Raw genomic sequence first — 18,772 nt, 5'->3', positions numbered from 1 at the left:
TTCCTTTTGTAATAATGGTTGAGTCCAACAATGTGAAATCAGCCATTAGAAAAACTATCATTTAAAAGTATCGAAGGATGGATTCAGATTCGGCACAAATGGTAGCTCGTTTTAATGTTTTAACGTGTTAGTTTTTTTTACTAGTTGTCTGTAATAAATAGATCAAATGGAAAGCGTTAAATCCAAAAACTATGTTACTGTATCCTTCCATCATGCATTAAATTAGGGACTTTTATTTTGAACTTAGGCATTACCTTTGTTGACATTTTTACCTACACCGGCTTCATTCGTCGTGTGTAGCATCATTTAGCTCATACTTTTCTGCACTAAATACTGGTATGTGTCAGAAAAGGTCTGAAGAATATATATGGCAGGTAAGATTCATAATCCTAATGCAGAGAAATATGTGACGAAACGAGTGATCGAGTGGGCTTTTATTCGGTCAGTGGTCCACAAACAGCTCTTAGAGAATGTAATGAGCTGCATACTATAGTGTTGAATAGTTTTTGAAATGTGTATGTTTTTTAGATAAAATTAGTATGTCATATTATCCTGTGACGTTCAGTTAAGATAAGCATAACAGGACAGATGTAAAAGAAGAGATTAAACAAAGGGAGGTGTGGTTTACCAGCTGGCATATCAGTAACATAAACATTAATATTAATCTATTAAAGTAAGACCACCTATTAAGATGGAAGAAAGGCAGTATTCATCTCTGACGGCCCCTATGGATTATCTTCAGTACTGGTGAGTTTGCCCAGCCCGAAAAGATCCCCAAAGAGTTGCTTTCTCAAATGTTTTAAATAAATGAGATGCTGTGATTGCAGCAGATGCTGTCAAAATAGTATATGAAGGTGTATGTTAAATGTGTGAACGATGACAAGGAGATCAGATTATTACCACAGCTTTTGAAGTAAGTGCAGTGTCTTTGTAATTTTGTTTTCTCAGGTACCCAAACAAATGCTCAGCAGTACCAGGCAGAGCAGGTGCCGCAGCACCAACAGATGCTTAATGCGGCCCAATATGCCGAGAGACCTGTGGAGGACAAAATCATGACTGATTTAGCAGTGCATCAAGATCCATATCTGGAACAACCTCAACAGGCCTCAGCAACTCTCTGCCCAACCACCAGGTACATCCTTTTCCATCCTTACACTGCGTCTAACTGAGACGTTTCTGCAACTTATTAAACATCTGGTTTGCAGCTCTTCCACTGACTCCAGCAAAAGGAAAGAAAAGGGGAAGGCCTCTAAAAGGTGAAGGAAAGGAAAAGACAGAAGCTGAAGAGTCTGCCAAGAAAGCGAAGAGGATGTTAGATCGGTTCAACGGGATGTCAGTGGAGGAAGTCATGGCTAGAAAACTACCAGACATCATCACACACAATCTGGACATGCTGATTGTAAGCTTCTGTTTTGTATAGTCAGCAAGTTTGATGTATTTTTTTATTTATATATATTAATAAACATGAATGTAAAATTAAAAAATATGATATCATTAATATTTATTATATATGTTTATTGTGTGACATTTTATGCAAATGTGTATATATTTATTTTCATCTGTTTGTTTGTATAAACTCATTGTTAATTTTACAGATCGGTATCAATCCTGGACTGTTGTCGGCCTATAAGGGAAGGCATTATCCAAATCCAGGAAACCATTTTTGTATGTATTAATCAGCTGGTTTCTTTTTTGTGAAGAATATTTCTATATTTCTGTTTGTCTTATTGTTTGTTGAATGTCTCATAGGGAAGTGCTTATTTCTTTCGGGGCTGACTGATGAACAGCTCAACCACCTGCACGATCAGACACTACCTGAACGGTATGGCATTGGTTTCACAAATATGGTGGAGAGGACTACACCTGGGAGTAAAGACCTGTCAAAGTAAGAGCTTAACATTAACATTATCCCTGTAAAAGGTGTGGGTTATATTTGCAGCAAGTTTTGCAGATGAAATTCAGTCATTCGTGCGAGGGCATAACAGGTTCAAGCTGCTTAGTTTGAAAGTGATTTTCTGTGTGAACAAAGCTTCATTTTTTTTTATACACAACTGATAGTGGACCTTTTTGGAAAGTTTGAAACAATGGACATTTGCAAACATTTCGCTAATGTGACCGCACCTTAAAAATCCGCTTCATGTCCTTATTTGATGTTTAGTTCCAAGAAGATGCTTGATGTGAATACATTTGAATATTGTGAGTGTTGGTTTGCAGCAAAGAGATCCGTGAAGGTGGCCACCAGCTTTTGGAAAAGCTCCAGAAGTACAGACCTTTAATCGCTGTGTTCAATGGAAAATGTAAGTCATTGATTTGCTATCGATTTAAGTCTAAACACTTATTTATGATGTAAGTTAATCCCGTTTGATATTTCAGGTATATATGAAATATTTTGCAAGGAGATTTTTGGAGTAAAGGCTAAGAACTTAGAGTTCGGATTGCAGCCTTACAAAGTGCCAGAAACGGAGACGGTACGAGTTTCTTTGTTGATAGTTTAACGCTTCTGTTTATAGTTGCATATTGATTAGATATGAGCTTCTGTTGTTCAGGTTTGCTATCTGATGCCATCATCAAGCCCACGCTGTGCTTACTATCCTCGAGCTCAGGACAAAGTGCACTTCTTCCTCAAGTTAAAAGAACTCAGGGATCAAATGAAGGGAGTGGTGAGGACTCAAGAGGTCCAAGAGACAAACTACACATTTGATCTGACTCTGGCCAGAGGTGCAGAGATTCACAATTAAAGACAGTTTTTGTGTTGTTAGAAAATATATGTTGTTAACCAATGTACTTTATCATTGTTTATTCTAGAGGATGCCAAACAATTGGCAATTAAAGAAGAGCAGCAAGACCCTGGGTATGAGGAGACCTGTGCCCATGGATCACAAACAGAACCACAGGACCAATTTGGGGTCCATCCTCCTACAAATATGGGTATATGAATATTGTGTACAGAAAGAATATGAACAGTTTACAGTTTTATGTGTCAGGTGTTTATAATAATGTTCAAAAAATTCTAGACCAGGTATCGGACAACTGGTGGACAATGCAGCTGTTTGCAGACCAGATTCCAGACATCTGATGTAGCAACAACAACTGAACAGCCTGAGAAAAGTAGTTATCACACAAAGACTGTTGTCTACAATGTTTGTACTGAGAAGCACCAACTCAATTTTTTTAAATTGTTTTAATTTGCGTGATTGATTCTGAGTTGTTACCCGGATTATTTCATGTATGTGATTTCAGTGTGTGTGTGTGTGTGTAAAGAAGATTTGTTAACTTGACTGAACATGAAACATGAGACTTTCAGATTGAGAAATCTTGTGCCTCTGTTTTTATCCTTTTAAGGAAACTTCAGTCATACACTACCGTTCAAAGGTTTGGGGTTAGTAAGATGTATTCTTCTTAAATAAATGAATCCTTTTATTCAGGAAGTATGCATTCATTTGATTTTAAAGTGACAGTAAAGACATGTATAATGTTAGATTTCTATTTCAAATAAATGCTGTTTTTGTTTAAATAGTTTCACATTTGCTGAAGTTATTTTGTGATTGTGGGGATTATTTGACATTCACATTTTATATGAGTATTTCAGTGCAACAAATTCCTAATGCACACCACAGCTGGACTCTGGCAGAGCCGAGGTTTATCACAGTGCATGTCCTTAGTGCATGGATTTATAGTAGTATTGCAGATGGCATGCTCAGCCCCACCTTATGGTGCTTATTGAACACAGATCACTCAATTTACCTCATTTTGAATGCTGTTTTTAGACTTTTTAGAATTGTGTTTTGTTATTTTGCAATCAGTGTGCATATAACTGTTTGGTGTTATTTATTTATACCCGTTTTGTTACATCATAATAATCCAGCTTCATTTTTGCTGTACAATTATGTACTATGTATGTCATTTTGTAAGCTGTATTTTATTTTTTGTATGTATGTATGTGTATTACTAATGGAACGGTATGAAATATTTAGCAAGGAGATTTTTTGGAGTAAAGGCTAAGAACTTACTTACTTGCAGCCTTGGAACTACTCAAAACTTTCTGATATGTCTGAAATAAAAGCCGTGATAATCTCCGTTGTTGAGAAATCAAAAAAGAAGAATGTTTTGTGTTAATTTACAGAAATACCAGGTGCAAGTGGCCACAGCAAAACTTCATACTTAAGAGCTTTATTTTGACATTTGCTAAACGGGAAACAGGCATTTTTATTTATTGAAGCGCAGCCAATAGAAAGCACGCTTTGAAGAGTTTAAACGTCACCGGCGACGAAGGTCATACTATTAACTTACAGGGGTGCATTTTTCATCACCATACTGAAATTAAGATAAAACTAATAGCCTGAAATACGTTTTTAGTTTTTAAATTAGATGTACTTAAAGTAAAACCTAAATTATGATTTAATTGTTTTTCTCTTTATATTTAACGGAAGAAAAAAAACATACTGTGCGCAACACCCCCTAGTATTGGTGCTTTGGTACGCTCCACTGTCAAATTGATTTTTCGCTGTTGGTCTCATCTTTGTTGCTTTCACCGGTTTTGTTCCTAAAACGAGAAAAATCAACATTTCAGTGGACTATCGGTTTAATCACATCACAACGGTATGTATTAATTTAACAAATACGAGCTTGATTTGATTAATAGCACTATGGAAATGCATTTTATGTCGATAGAAGCGCGCTGCACAGTTAGCTAGCGACCATCATTCATTGTACTCAATGAACTGGCACGCTAGGCCAGGGTTAGCCGAACATGCTAACACTATAACATATATTGTTTTTTGTTTATGAAAAAAAAAAAAGAAAAAAAAAAGATTCTTAACCCTTTACCTGCATTTGTCCTGCTGAATTAATATGTAATTACTCAGTTTATTTATTCGCTGAGTGCCGCAGTTTAAACTACTGACTGTGGCAAAATAGTAGCTTAGTGTGAGATGTGTGTTTAAAATCCAGCACACCGAACCTTTTCTGATCTGGTTTCTACACTTAAGCCAGGCGGGATAAGTTTCGATATTCTCTAAATTTAGGAATGCATTTATGTGTAATTGAAGTAAAAGGGTTGGTTATAAATATTCTCCTGTGAGAATACCACTGAAATTGCTGTTGAAATGAACACAAATATTGGTTTATTTAAGTAAATCCCGTAGAGATGGATGAAAGGCTCTATGGATCTTTGCCTCATGCCCCCTCGGAATACCTCCAACAATGGTGAGTGTGCCCATATGTCGTCAATTGCCGCCAAGATTAATTACGATCCCACGTATTTTATTATGCTGTTATAATAACATTCAGCATTTAAGTCTGTTTTTGAATGCTATTAACCAGGCTGTACCGCCATGCACGATATAAACAACAATAACAAGTTTATTGGCCAGCTTCCATGAAGAATAATCTGCCCTGTCTTGCCACTTGTTTGTTTTGAAAACTGATGTTTTCCTGCAATTATTAATGTTCTTTTTGCAGAAAAAAAATAAGATCTGGGTTGCATTGATGTCTTGACTTCTCAAATGATATAGTTTAACTCAGTATCACTTTAGGAAGTTGTACCTGTTTACATAACACGATCTCCATTGTAAAGTAGATAATGTTATTATGTGTCAGTTACATTTCTAGTTATTAAACTATATTTTTAATGTGCATTTTAATTGTATACATTTAAAAAGAATTACAAGTTTTATAGTCATTGTAAAATATATTAGAGTTTATAAATAAATTTAAATAATACATCATTATTATTATTATGGTATTATATAAGCTTTGCAATCTAAATGGTTGCAAATGTATTTAAATGTTTTAAATGTTAGGTAACTGTTAAATGTTGAGTGTTTCTTGTTGAGTACTAAAACTTAAGTTTCTGTTAACTGACATTTAGAAATGTTTTCTAGTTATTAAACTATTATTTTAATTAAAAAATATAGTAATAATTATAATTTTATAAATCAGTTATGGTTTATTAACTATAATTAATACATTATTATTATTATTAGTATTATTATTATTATTATGCCATTATATTTATGCAAAGGTTTGAAATCGAAATGTTTGCAAATTTATTTTCATCTTTGGTTTGTGCGTTTAAACTTAATTGTTTCTTGTAAAATAAGACTTAAGTCTCTGTTAACTGATGTTCAAATTAGTTGTTATTATTAAACTATATTTTTAATTTAGTTTTACATTTTAATTTTTATTAAAAAATATAATTATAAAATATTATAGTTTAATAATTTACTATAATTAATACGTCATTAATAATATTATCCCATTATATTTATGCAAAGGTAAATAAGCAATCTAAATAATCGCAAATGCATTTTCATCTTTTTGTATTATCTAACTGTTAAATGTTGTTCTTGTTGAGTGAAGGAATAATTATATAAACTATACCATAAATAAGTTATTTTACCTGTAAACACCATTGTTTCCTGTTAAATGTGTGCTTTTAAGATCTTTTTCTACACAAGTCTAAGTTGGACTGACAACTCAGTCAGGCCCTGTTTTATTTCTGAACTAGGGTTCAGTCAGCTCAGCAGCATCTGCAGGCCCTGCAGGCTCAGTATCCTCACATGGCTAATGGCAATGCTGGCTTTATGATGGAGGGACCCAGAGAAGATAAAAGCATGCAGCAGATGCATGTACACCCAGAGGATGCGGCCCAACTGGAGCCTGCAGCTGCACAGAAAGGTAGTTATCCTGGACTGTGTTTTCAAACATTAGAATTAAGCTCAGCAGGCTGAATATGTTCTCTTATGTAGCTTTTGGTGAGTCAGAGTGTTTTTTTCCTGTTTGCACCTGCTAAAGGAAAGCGAGGAAGGCCAGCGAGCAAAGAGCCTAAAGCCAAAGGCGAACCTAAAGCCAAACCGGGACCTAAACCCAAGAAAGCTAAGGAGGATAAGGAGGCCCCACCAGCTGAAGGACAGGAGAAGATTGATGGAACATTCAAGAAAGTCAAGAGGAAAGTCGATCGCTTTAAGGGCATGTCAGAGGAGGAAGTCATGAAGAAAACACTGCCTGACATTCTTACCCCCAATCTGGACTATGTCATTGTAAGTTTTTCCCATTTTTGCCTAAGGTTGCCTTTTAGCGATCAAGAATGTTAAAGCAAAGCTGGCATTGAACTCGCATGACTGATATAAATCTTATTTTTATGATTCAGATCGGAATTAATCCAGGGCTGATGGCGGCCTATATTGGAAGATGGTTCCCTGGACCAGGAAACCATTTTTGTAAGTAGCATTCAGTTCTACTCATTTTTAACTTTAACATCACTATTATGTTTTACTGTAAAAGATATTCTTCATTAAAACATTTTATTGTTGTCATTATATTGGATATTTTATCTATATTATTGATGTCAACAGAACATTTATACAGTATAAATATACTGTAGGGCTATGAAATCGATTAATCATGATTAATCACATCCAAGATGAGATTACAGAAATATATGTAATATATATTTATATAATCTAATTCATATATAAATATTAATATATATGTATTAGCGATAGTGATACCAGTACCGATAGCTAGGTTGGACCTCACTGGCTGATACCGATTAATCAACCGATAGTACTGAACAAAAACTAAAATAGGGCTTTATTATTAAAAATATATAAATAAATCTGAAGTACTGAATCATACTTTGTAAATGAATAAAAATATTAATATTAAATATCCATTATATATGAATCATTAAAGTTAGTTCAAAGTTCATTAACTAATGTTAACAGAAGCAACTTCAAAATTAAAAAAAAATTATGTGTATATGTTGACATTAACACACTCTAACTAGATGGACATCTTTAAATATCTACACAAAGGCCATAGCATTGAAATAACATGCATATGGATATTGTATGTATGCTCTTCAAACTTCTAATTGCTTCTATTCTAGAACACTTGATGATTATCTTTTTAAAATAACAAAATATGGCTGTCGCACACCAGGCAACAGTGCAGCGCTGTGTCTACACACTGTTTTGTTGTCGGTTTTCGTATAATGACAGACACAACCCGGGAAAACTATCGGCATGGATTTTTGCCGATAAGTTCCGGCAATCAATTATCGGTGCCGATTATCGGCAAAACGGATGCATTGGTCGACCTCTATTCTTTTAGAGTTAATATTACTATGACAATAATGTAAATACAGAAATATTCTAATATAAACTAAAAATTTTATTATAATGAATAATATATTTAATAATAATAATATCTGATTAATAATATATTTTTCAAATATTCTAATATAAAATAACATGTAAATAATTATATTGAATAATATATTTTAAAAAATCTGTTATATATTAATATTTTAAAAATAAATTGTTTAAAATCTTTCAATTTTTAAACTATAATCGTTCTTGTCAATCTTTCAGGGAAGTGTCTGTTCCTGTCTGGATTCACAGAGAAGTTGCTAAATCACATGGATGATCAGAGTTTGCCTGAGAAATATGGCATCGGCTTTACAAACATGGTAGCTAGAGCGACACCGGGAAGCAAAGATCTCTCTAGGTGCAGTAGATAGTCACTCTGCTTTCATTCATGACTGGAAGCGGTGATTTTTCTCTAACCTGTTTTGCCTGTCACGTTCTGCAGCAAGGAGCTTCGAGAAGGTGGTAAAATCTTAGTGGAAAAGATCATGAAATTCAAGCCTCTCATAGCAGTTTTTAACGGGAAATGTAAGTATTCGAACACGGATACAGAATGCGAACTCATATGAAGGCGTGTATTTAACAATTACGTTTGTTTCAGGTATATATGAAATGTTCTGTAGGGAGATATTTGGAAAGAAGCCCAAAACACTTGAATTTGGCCTACAGCCTCATAAGATTCCTGACTCTGAGACGGTAAGAAACCGTATTTTGGTTCACTGCATGAAAAAAGCATAACTCTGTCATATTTGAGTCATACGCTGCATATTACTGTTTTCTGTAGGCGTTGTACCTGATGCCGTCCTCCAGTGCCCGCTGTGCTCAGTTTCCTCGTGCTCAGGACAAAGTGCATTTTTACATCAAGCTGAGAGAGCTCCGAGATCAGCTGAAGGGTGTGATCAAACCAGTGGAGATAGAAGAAGTGAAATACACATTTGATCTCGGCATGGCCAAAGGTACAAGAAGACCATTTATGATTGCCTTCCTTTTCTAAACAAAGTGATTACACAGTTATGGACTGTACTTGACCACATTTTATTTGCCTTCTGTTTTACAGAGGATGCTAAGAGAATGGCCATCAAGGAAGAGCAGTATGATCCTGGTTATGAGGCAGCTTTCGGAGGAGTTTATGGAGAACCAGCACCTGAAGGAGTCCAAAGCAATGGATATTGTAACTTCTCCTCATCTGAGAAAACAGGTTGGTACCATCTTTCTTCTGTGAAACACAAAAAAGGTATTTTGAAGTATGTTCCAGTGTTTTTTTGTCCATGCAATGAAAGTCAACGGTCTTTGGATCATATTGTCAAGTTTAAAATCATTTTTGTTTTTAAATCTCCAGCTGACACAGCTGAGGAAGCGCCTACGAATCCAAATGCAGTTGGCCAGGTTCAGGACGGTCAGTGGATGATGCAGTCTTTTGCCGATCAGATCCCAGACATCGGCAGCTCCTCTCAAGCCCAAAGCTGGGGTGTATGAGGAAGGACAAAGGCTTCAGATGAAGCCTGTCGTTTCCTGTCCTCTTCCAGAGATGCTGTGCCTCTTATCTTCTCAGAATCGAATCCAGGAGTCTTCAGGGGCATTGGTTTCTTTTTCTCCTTTGCGTTGCTGTGACAGTCTGTTACGTTATAATTTCAGGAACGATTTGAGGAATTGCAGTATCACACCAGGTGGCCCAACTTGCACAAGAAGAATCCAATGGCTGCTGTGCTTTTAAAGAAACTATACCTCTGATTTTCAATTTGGGGGCCTTTGAAATCTCAAAAGCCTCTTTAATAAAGAAAAGAACAGTTTTTACATTGAATTTCAATTAGACTTTTTAGGAATTAGCATTTCTATGGAATTGGAGAATATACTTATCTTTTACTTTAATGGTTTAGAGTTATTGACGTTTTTTCAGTAGTTTAGTGTACGAGGTTCTGAGCACTGGTTTATTGCATTGTGATATCAGGGACTGATACTTGATTTTTTTCATAAGGAGCATTCACTATTTTTTTCATTTGATTCATATTTTTAGATGGGACGTATTATGTTTGCTTGTGAAGTAATATTTTAAGTGTAACTACCCAAATTTTTCAAATCGGATTGCAAAATCTGTAAGGATAACTTTTAAGTAATGTTTTCTTACTATCATAATGTGACAAATGTTGCCTTTTTACATGGACGCTACAATGATGGTTTTAGGAGCTTTTATGATGCCACTGCAAGAAAAGTTACAATTACTGGTGACTGTACACTTGAAATGTGTTCCTTATGAGGAAGCATCAGCATCACTGTTCACAAACATCTCTCCGCCTTCAGTACTGTAAAATACAATACAGTATGACTGGTAATACAACTAATCCTGAACATGATATAATTTATGGATTTATCGACATGCTCTTACTTGGTGCTATTTTTACTCTTTCTGTAAACATGATTTTTTTTTTTTCATTAAAATACAATAATGCTATTTTTTGCTTGTACATTCATTTCTATATTAGTATTTTATTTTATTTTTCTAAAATTTTTTCGGTTTTTTTATTAAAAATAATTACACCGTGTATATAAGAAGAGGAGGAACAGAGTTGGTGCTGGTCAGTGAGTTTTTGGTTTGAAGGTAAAGGGAGTTGGTGAAGAGTTGGATATTTCTGTGTACATATGTAACTGAAGATACATATGTAACATGTACATGTACAACTGAAGATAGATATGTAACATCTTTCAAACCTTATTGAGAAAGCTTTCTTCCATATTTGTACAATGATTTTCATTGTCATCTGCCACATCCACAGATACGTCCACATCTCTGGAGTGCACTCAACAAACCTAAAAACAGTCAGGGACTTAGCATGAAAAACAAGACTTTATTATGTCAATTTTACTCCTTTTTGACATATATACCTTAAAAGTGAGTGTGAAGTGATGTGACATACAGCCAAGTATAGTGACCCATACTCAGAATTCGTGCTCTGCATTTAACCCATCCAAAGTGCACACACAGCAGTGAACACACACCCAGAGCAGTGGACAGCCATTTATGCTGCAGCGCCCGGGGAGCAGACAGCAGGTCTGTTGTTCTTAAAAACTCTGAGTGACAAAGCCCTTCCACTCTTCATCATATCTGTAAAATAAGTTCTTTTTTAGTTTTATATACAGCAGATATCAAACATTTTTCACATTAAAGGTGAAATATACTGTAAATGAAATTCATATGCTTACCTGCCCCAGAGTTTTTCAAACTCATTTGGAGTGATGGGCATGTAGTATTTAAAAAAGAAGCTGCTTTAAATCATTTTGGTCATGATGCTTTTAACATCATCACCCAACTAACAAAAGGCCTGCCAACACAACTGTTAAGTAAAAAGTATGTTTTAATTTCTCATTAAACATTTCTCCTCATGGAAGCTGCCATTTTGAGATCACATGATCCCACTAGGAGTGTTCAAAAACGCATTTTTTTATTTCAGTTATTTATTTTTTATTTCACTAATCACAATTTGTATATTGCAGTATGTGAGAAATGGGTAAAATGAGCTTGATTGTCCTGAAAATAATGCCACAATGCAAAAAATCTTAAGGGTCCTAAGAATAAACTTTATTTACTTCATGTGATATTTCTTTTTTTTTTTTTTTTAAGGAAAAATGTGACCATGGATATTACAGTACTGCAAAGGTATAAATATCACGATTGGTCTTTGGTGATGGAGGAAGTCCAGGAATTGTTGTTAATTTATGGCTTCTGTATGTTCCTCATCCAGGACATCAGCAAGAGCACTGAACTGCTCATCGGTCAGATGGAAGTTCAGGCTCTCCAAAGCTCTGCATAGATCACTCTCTACTGATAAACCCTGTTCTGTTCTGCAGAAACAGTTTATCCACTATTATGAATAGCTGTGATTTGATGTGCACAACTGACAACTTTTTTATCATCAAGTTTTTCAATCCAAGAAATATTCTCCATTGCTGCACCAGCTCTGTGCTGCTCACTCCAAATCTGTGACTAAATCACTAGATGAATTTCAGAATTGCATTCAGAGAGGTACATAAACGACAGTTAATATCTCATACCTGTTTCAGTAACTCCCCTGACGATATATCATCCAAAGGGGAAGAGGAAATTACTGAGGACAGATCTGAGATCTCCTCGTGAGAGACAAAACCCACTGACTGTTATGTCAAATACCTGCATAGCTTTTTCATTAAGGCTATAATTCTTCTTTATCTGTAAATCAAAATAGAAAACAGATTTTAATTAAATTAAACCCCTCGAACTGAACTGAACTGACAGTTTGGTTTCCTCAAAAGAAGCCTTCAAGTCCTCTTTTTTGTCCTTGACTCTCTCCAAGAGTAGGTTCTCCACCAAAGAAAGATTCTCATCTGGCACTGACTGAACGGAGGAGGCTGTAAAGAAGAAGTAATAAAATCGAAAATCTCCTCAACAACATGCTTTTCTATCATTACCAAGAAAGTAAACAGCATAGACCATACCAGAGTCAGACTTGATCGTGTTCCTCTTTTGAGAAATCTCCTGTGGAAATCCGAGACGCACTCTTAGCTCTGGGGATGATGTGATTAGCCCCTGTTGTCACAGGCCTCAGATCTAAATGGCTTGAGATTTGAGGCATTTGTGCAAAAGGTGATACCTGAATTTAACAAATACAACATTTTTTTGGTAAGCAGCTTTTTTTGAAATACAGTATTGGTTTTGTTTTCCTTTGTCATTTTTTTTTAATTATTTATAATTTATTATATTTATTATAATATATTATAATGTTAGTCTTCATATATATAAACTGGACTTAATTTTAAACCATTAGAAACTTTTTATTACGATTTTAAGGAACCAGAACGTATTTTTTCATTCAGAAATTATATTAATAAAGTTATATTAATACTAACCCAACTCTCCACAGCGGAAACTCATTCCTGTGTTACATTCGTCTGTCGTAACTGTCGTTGTTCAAATTAAAAACTTGACCACAAGTCGAGGACACTTAGCTGTTCCCATGGATATGGGTCTGGCTGTCAATCAGGAGAGTTGGCTCCGCCTACTGGAATGCTTAACCAACCAGTAATCAGGTTGTACACTGAAAAGCGAATAAAACTCATATAATATTTTTTGCAAACCAAACAGTACCTGATGATAAAGAATGCAGATTCCTGTGGAACGTCAAAACTGCAATTTTGCCCCACCATATCTTTTAAGGAAAATAGTGACTAACATGACGAAGTTGTTCTGTCCTCCTCCGCCAATCATCATTGCCGAGGGGGCGTGGTTACCCAAGTGTCATGGCGGCCACCGGGACATTTTAGTGTGCCAGAGACAGACCGCGGATTGTGCTGTATTAACGTGAACTGTGTTTATTATCATATTGCGGATATTTGAATGTAAAAAAGTCTTTTAAACATGGGGACCGTGCATGCCAGGGTAAGCGCATTTTTCCAAAGTTGTCGGAAAAGCTAAAGTAATGACCTCTGAACAGAGTCTTTGAATGACAGGCCGAGTTCAGGATGACGTTTAGTAATACACATTAATCCAGATTAACTGTCAGTAAGATAATAAATCAACTCTCCACACATAAACGCTCGCTCTCACTTTAACACAAACTCATGTCGCTTTGGACATGAACAAACTATAGCTGTCATACAATACTTATCTCACTGCTTTTGTATTCGCACACTTCTATAGTATCTGATGTAGTTTTACATATTGACAGTGATGATATAATTTATACTAGATATCAGGTTTCTTTCTGAGTATGCTTACTACTTAATATAACATCATCTCATAGATCACTTCACTCTCTTGTACATATTCTGTTGACCCAGAGTTCTGGATCCCCCTTCCTATGCAAGGGCCTGAACTGGGGCTTCAAGCAGATGACATGGACCTGGGAGAGAACCAGAGCATGAAGAAACAAGAAAGAAGTTCTGGAAAATAAAGATGTGAGATGGATTTCATGTGATTGATCTATCCACTGCTTGTACATGCAGAAATGTGGTTTTGTATCAGGCATATTGTTATTTTTTTTTAATGTATTTTAATTGTTTAGGTTGTAGTACAGCATGTGCACATCGGTGGTCTCGGAAGAACAAAGGAAGACATTTTAACATACGAGATTGCAGATGTTTTCCGTGCCAAAAACTTGATTGATGTGAGTATCACTTTATATAGATGCTGCTAAAATTACGCTATTAAATAATATTACATGCTTTCATTTTTACTTAATTTATATAATTCACCTTAATAATAATTATGTTACAGGTAATGAAGAAGTCCCATGAGGCCAGACAGAGACTTTTGCGTCTGGGTATATTCAGAAATGTGGAAGTTGTCATTGACACCGCTGAAGGTATGACTGCTGAATTATGCAAACAACCAATTGTAAATAACCAATAATCTAAGTGATGCATCAAAGTCTGAATTCCTCTCAAAACAGGTGCTGATGCGCTACCAAATGGACTAGATGTGACATTCGAGGTGAAGGAGCTGAGGCGAATGACAGGAAGTTACAACACCATGGTTGGAACAACGAGGGAAGCATGGTGAGCTACTGACTCCTGCATCGTCACTGTTGGCTGTGTGTCTACAAGAAACCAAAATTATTTACAAAACTGTTGTTCTGGCTCTTATTTCAGGTGCTGGGTCTGAAATTACCCAATGTTTTTGGCCGTGCAGAGAAGCTGACCTTCCAGTTCTCTTATGGGACTAAGGAAACCTCTTATGGGGCCTGTCCTTTCTTTCAAGCCCCAGCCTGGACACTTTGAGCGCAAGTATGTTTCTTGGCCTGGTAATGAAGATTTCTATTTAAAAATGATATTTTGATTTGTTTGAAATGTCATGTTGGCCAGGTTAGTCATTAAAGTTAAGAACATTTCTTATTAGTAAACAATCTTTACATAATATTCATTAAGGCTTAAAAAACACAATTTAATTTACTAGATACTGTAAACATTTAAAATGTATCTCATCTGGGAAAACAAAACAAAGTTTTATAATTCCTGTTAAATTCTAGAATAAACTAGCAAATCATCATTCACGGCTATGACAACTAAAGCCTATTTGGAAATATTCGATATGTCCTACACTACGATATAGCCTTCTGGAATAATGACTGACTATTTTTGAATACTACAGTATAGCTCCGATTACTAGATGTTATAGTAATTATGTTTCAATGGTAGCTTTGTGATTTTCCTAGGTTTTGCTGTTGACAACTTACTCATTCTTTCAGCTTCTTCCATTAACTTGTATAAAGTCACAGGGCAGTTCCCATGGGCTCACTCAGAGAAAACAGATCGAGGGGTCTCCACAGAGTTCAGTGTAAGGGATTTATTTATTTTTACAATTTTGTTTAATTAAAATTTGTTTTATTTTTACTTTATTATTTTGTATCTTTTATTATCTCTTTAACAAAACAAATATGATTTTATTTAATAAATAACGGTTTATTAGATTTTAAGTCAAAAGCTTTAGTATATGTGTTAAGATTAAAGAAATGTAATCACCAGTCCCCCATCTGGGAGGACGACATCACAACTTTGAAAGGGGGTGGAGGGGGTGTGGAGGGGGAAGCCTGGGTTGTCTGGCCCGTTACGTCCTCCTTCGCTGTCAGTGAGGAGAGTGGCCATTCCTGAAGTCCTCACTTTCCGTATGTTTTTTCTCTGAAAATTGTTATTACACTCATTGATCTCGTTTAGGTTTTTAAATATCTATGATGTTTTCCCCACCAAGGGCACAACCAATGGTCATCGGAAAACACGCAATTCTACCATGCCTTCCAAGAAAAGGGTGCCTTACTGAAGATCAACCAGGGTTTGTTTGAATCAGTTTGTTTGTTCCTTATAAGAAATAGTTTATCCAATACTGTCATTTTTAACTTAAACTTTGTGTGGTCTGTTAGAACTGGCAGGGTTACACTGGAGGAGATGTCAGTTTCCTGAAGGAGGACTTTGAAATTCAGCTCACAAAACTCTGTTTTCGGGGACTCGGTGAGATGCTGTGTGGTAGGGGAAACTATTGCTTATGTTTCTTTATTGCAATGTTATTTTAGTATCATTAATATACTATTATAGTATTTATTCAAATTTTAAGTAGTTGTAGTACTCCAACATGAATTAGAGCTCAAAATTAGAAATGGGCAAACTTAATGAAACTAATAGTATCTATATATTTGTGTGTCTATGTATGCTTATGTAGTATTGGGAAATAAAATTTTTGTTTGGATTTTTACATTTAAATATATGTATGGAGATACTATAATATATAATATATTATATATATATAATATTATATATTCGTAATATATATAGATAATAGATATATAGATATATATGTTTATATATATATGAATGGATATAGACATATTCTATATATATATATTATAATATATATATATGTATGGATATATATTTTTATGGATATTATTATATATATATATATCTATATACAATATATATAATATCTATATATATAATAATAATATATATATAGTACCACAGGACAGGTCAAAAGTTTCGGAAAACATTACTATTTTTATGTGTTTGAAGAAGTTTATTCTGCTCATCAGCCTGCTTTATTGATCAAAAAATACAGTAAAAAAAAATGTAAGAGTGGAAATATTCTTACAACTTAAAATAATAGTTTTCTATTTTGAATATACTGTAAAAAAATAAATTTATTCCTGTGATGCAAAGCTGATTTTTCAGCATCATTACTACAGCCTTCCTGTGTCACATGTAACCATCCAGTCTATCACATGCATCATTTAGAATCATCATTCTGATATGCTGATTTATTAGAGTGTTGGGAAACAGTTTCCTGCTGTCTAATATATTTGATGAATAAAATGTTAAAAAGAACTGCATTTATATTTAAAAAAAAAAAAAAAAAAATCTAGTAATATATGGGGTTCTAGTTAATATATTTTTTCTTTACTATCAATTTTAACAATTTAAACACTCCTTTGCTGAATAAAAAGTATTGATTTATTTTAAAAAAAGAAAGACATTTTTTTTTTTTTCTGTATTTTTGATCAAATAAATGCAGGCTTCTTTCAAAAACATTAAAATAGTAAATGTTTTCCAAAACTTTGACCTGTACTGTATAATATAATATTATGTTTATATATGTGTCTATATATATTAGATATATATATATATATATCTATAATATCTCTAATGTAGTTTGTGTGTGATGTGTACGATTATTTTTTTTAATTAAGTGTAACATTTGTTTTACAGTTAAAGTAAAAAGTTTTTAATAGTCATAGTTTTTGAGTACCATGATAACATTAGTTTGTTGATGTTTTTATCAAAAACGCTTTGAGGGCTTCTTCTCTTTAGTTTTTTTTATCCGTTCAACGTCAAACAAAATGAAATTAGAAAATGTTTCCCTGCCTGGCAACTAATTGTTGACAACAAAAGTCGATATTATAATTATTAAAAAACAAACACAAATAAGTTCAATTACAGAATTTTGTTCACACTTTCGGCACTCTGAAAAATAATTTTGTTACCGGCAACAAAATGTTCTTCTAAAAGGGTTCCATTTGGCATTTTATTTTCCTTGTGTTTGTAGGTGCTCTCTACCCTCTCTGTGGGGCGGTATGTTGCCTGGCCCTCGGAGGACAAAACCCCTCCTCTATCGCTGGCAGGTTAGTGAATTTCCTCTGTCATTGGTAAGAATAAACCACCAAACACTCAAGAGTACTGTTGTTTTTTGTATTTAAATGTCTGTTTTATAGATTCTATTTGGGGCCGGCGTCCGGACCAGTGTGAGGGGCTTCCTTCAGGCATGTACAGTATCGCCCTCAGAGTGGAAGGTCACTGACGCTGGAAGTGACAGCTCAATATCTCAATATTCACAAACTAAGGTTTGTTTTCCCCTCTCACTTTGATGAACAGGCGATTACCTCGGTGGGGAGGTGTATTGGGCTGGAGGGCTTCATCTGTACACCGCTCTCCCATTCAGGGGCCAGGCAGAGGCAGCTTCGGAGAACGTTTTTAGGACACATTGTTTCTTCCTCAATGCCGGAAACCTGTGTAACCTCAACTATGGTGAGATAAGAACGGCTGCAAAGGGTCATTGTTCTCCTTCTTTTTACTTATTAGTGTTTTGCTAAAATTTGAAAATCATCCCCATAGGTGGAAGGACCAGGGGGGCACACCTGAGCAAGCTGGCCGAATGGATCCGCTGGGTCTTATGGAGCGGGTTATTGTGTTTGCCGGTCTAGGGGACATCGCTCGCCTGGAGCTCAACTACTGCATTTGCCCATGGGGGCGTCCGATCAGCGGCGAGACAGGTAGACAAAGTCAGAGATACTCCACAATAATCAAATCACAAACACATTAATGTACTAGGCATTATCCTACTATTATGAATTGTAATTGTAATATGCTTTTGCGTTTTGTTCTCTCAGGATAGGTGATGGAGTGCAGTTTTGGGGCTGGAATCCGCTTCCTGTGATACCACAATTCCCCTCCCCGCTTTGGAACAAAGAAGCAGTTCTGTCACTTTGTACTTGTGCTAAAGGATATTTCAGGTACGGGATTTTCCATTTTTTCCAGCAGCAAAGTAATGCAGTTAAACGTTGGCTCATTTTTTCAGTGTTGGCAAACATTGCTAAAAAAGGGTTCTAAAA

The 18,772-nt window shown here is 35.1% G+C and overlaps 1 protein-coding gene and 2 pseudogenes across 2 annotated transcripts; all 3 read left to right on the top strand.

Annotated features, from left to right (window-relative positions):
* Positions 1-217: 217 nt before the first annotated feature.
* Positions 218-3,823, top strand: LOC109112014 (annotated as a pseudogene).
* A 628-nt stretch (positions 3,824-4,451) lies between these two features.
* LOC109112013 (G/T mismatch-specific thymine DNA glycosylase-like) lies at positions 4,452-9,734 on the top strand. 2 transcript variants are annotated; one of them, XM_019125033.2, is made up of 11 exons: positions 4,452-4,599; positions 5,133-5,205; positions 6,509-6,678; positions 6,784-7,040; positions 7,151-7,220; positions 8,376-8,511; positions 8,596-8,678; positions 8,752-8,846; positions 8,935-9,106; positions 9,208-9,348; positions 9,490-9,734. In XM_019125033.2, exons 2-11 carry the CDS (start codon positions 5,147-5,149, stop codon positions 9,624-9,626), a joined length of 1,320 nt encoding a protein of 439 aa, XP_018980578.2. In that variant the 5' UTR covers positions 4,452-4,599; positions 5,133-5,146; the 3' UTR covers positions 9,627-9,734. The 2 variants fall into 2 exon arrangements, with proteins under 2 accessions (XP_018980578.2, XP_042571798.1); XM_042715864.1 differs by lacking the exon at positions 5,133-5,205 and having other exon boundaries at positions 4,453-4,599.
* A 3,681-nt stretch (positions 9,735-13,415) lies between these two features.
* On the top strand, positions 13,416-18,597 carry LOC122135707 (annotated as a pseudogene).
* The last annotated feature ends 175 nt before the right edge of the window (positions 18,598-18,772 follow it).

Source organism: Cyprinus carpio, chromosome A25 (assembly GCF_018340385.1).
Source record: "Cyprinus carpio isolate SPL01 chromosome A25, ASM1834038v1, whole genome shotgun sequence".
Taxonomy (NCBI): domain Eukaryota; kingdom Metazoa; phylum Chordata; class Actinopteri; order Cypriniformes; family Cyprinidae; genus Cyprinus; species Cyprinus carpio.
The sequence above is the reverse complement of the archived record's forward strand: the minus strand, read 5'-3'. Positions and strand labels throughout refer to the sequence as shown.

Bases quoted from the DNA above. Each gene is read 5' to 3' on its own strand.
- LOC109112013 (XM_019125033.2), top strand. From the start codon at position 5,147: ATGGATGAAAGGCTCTATGGATCTTTGCCTCATGCCCCCTCGGAATAC. The intron at 6,679-6,783 runs GTAGTTATCCTG...TTTTCCTGTTTG, and splicing joins GCCTGCAGCTGCACAGAAAG to CACCTGCTAAAGGAAAGCGA. The intron at 7,221-8,375 runs GTAAGTAGCATT...TCAATCTTTCAG, and splicing joins TGGACCAGGAAACCATTTTT to GGAAGTGTCTGTTCCTGTCT.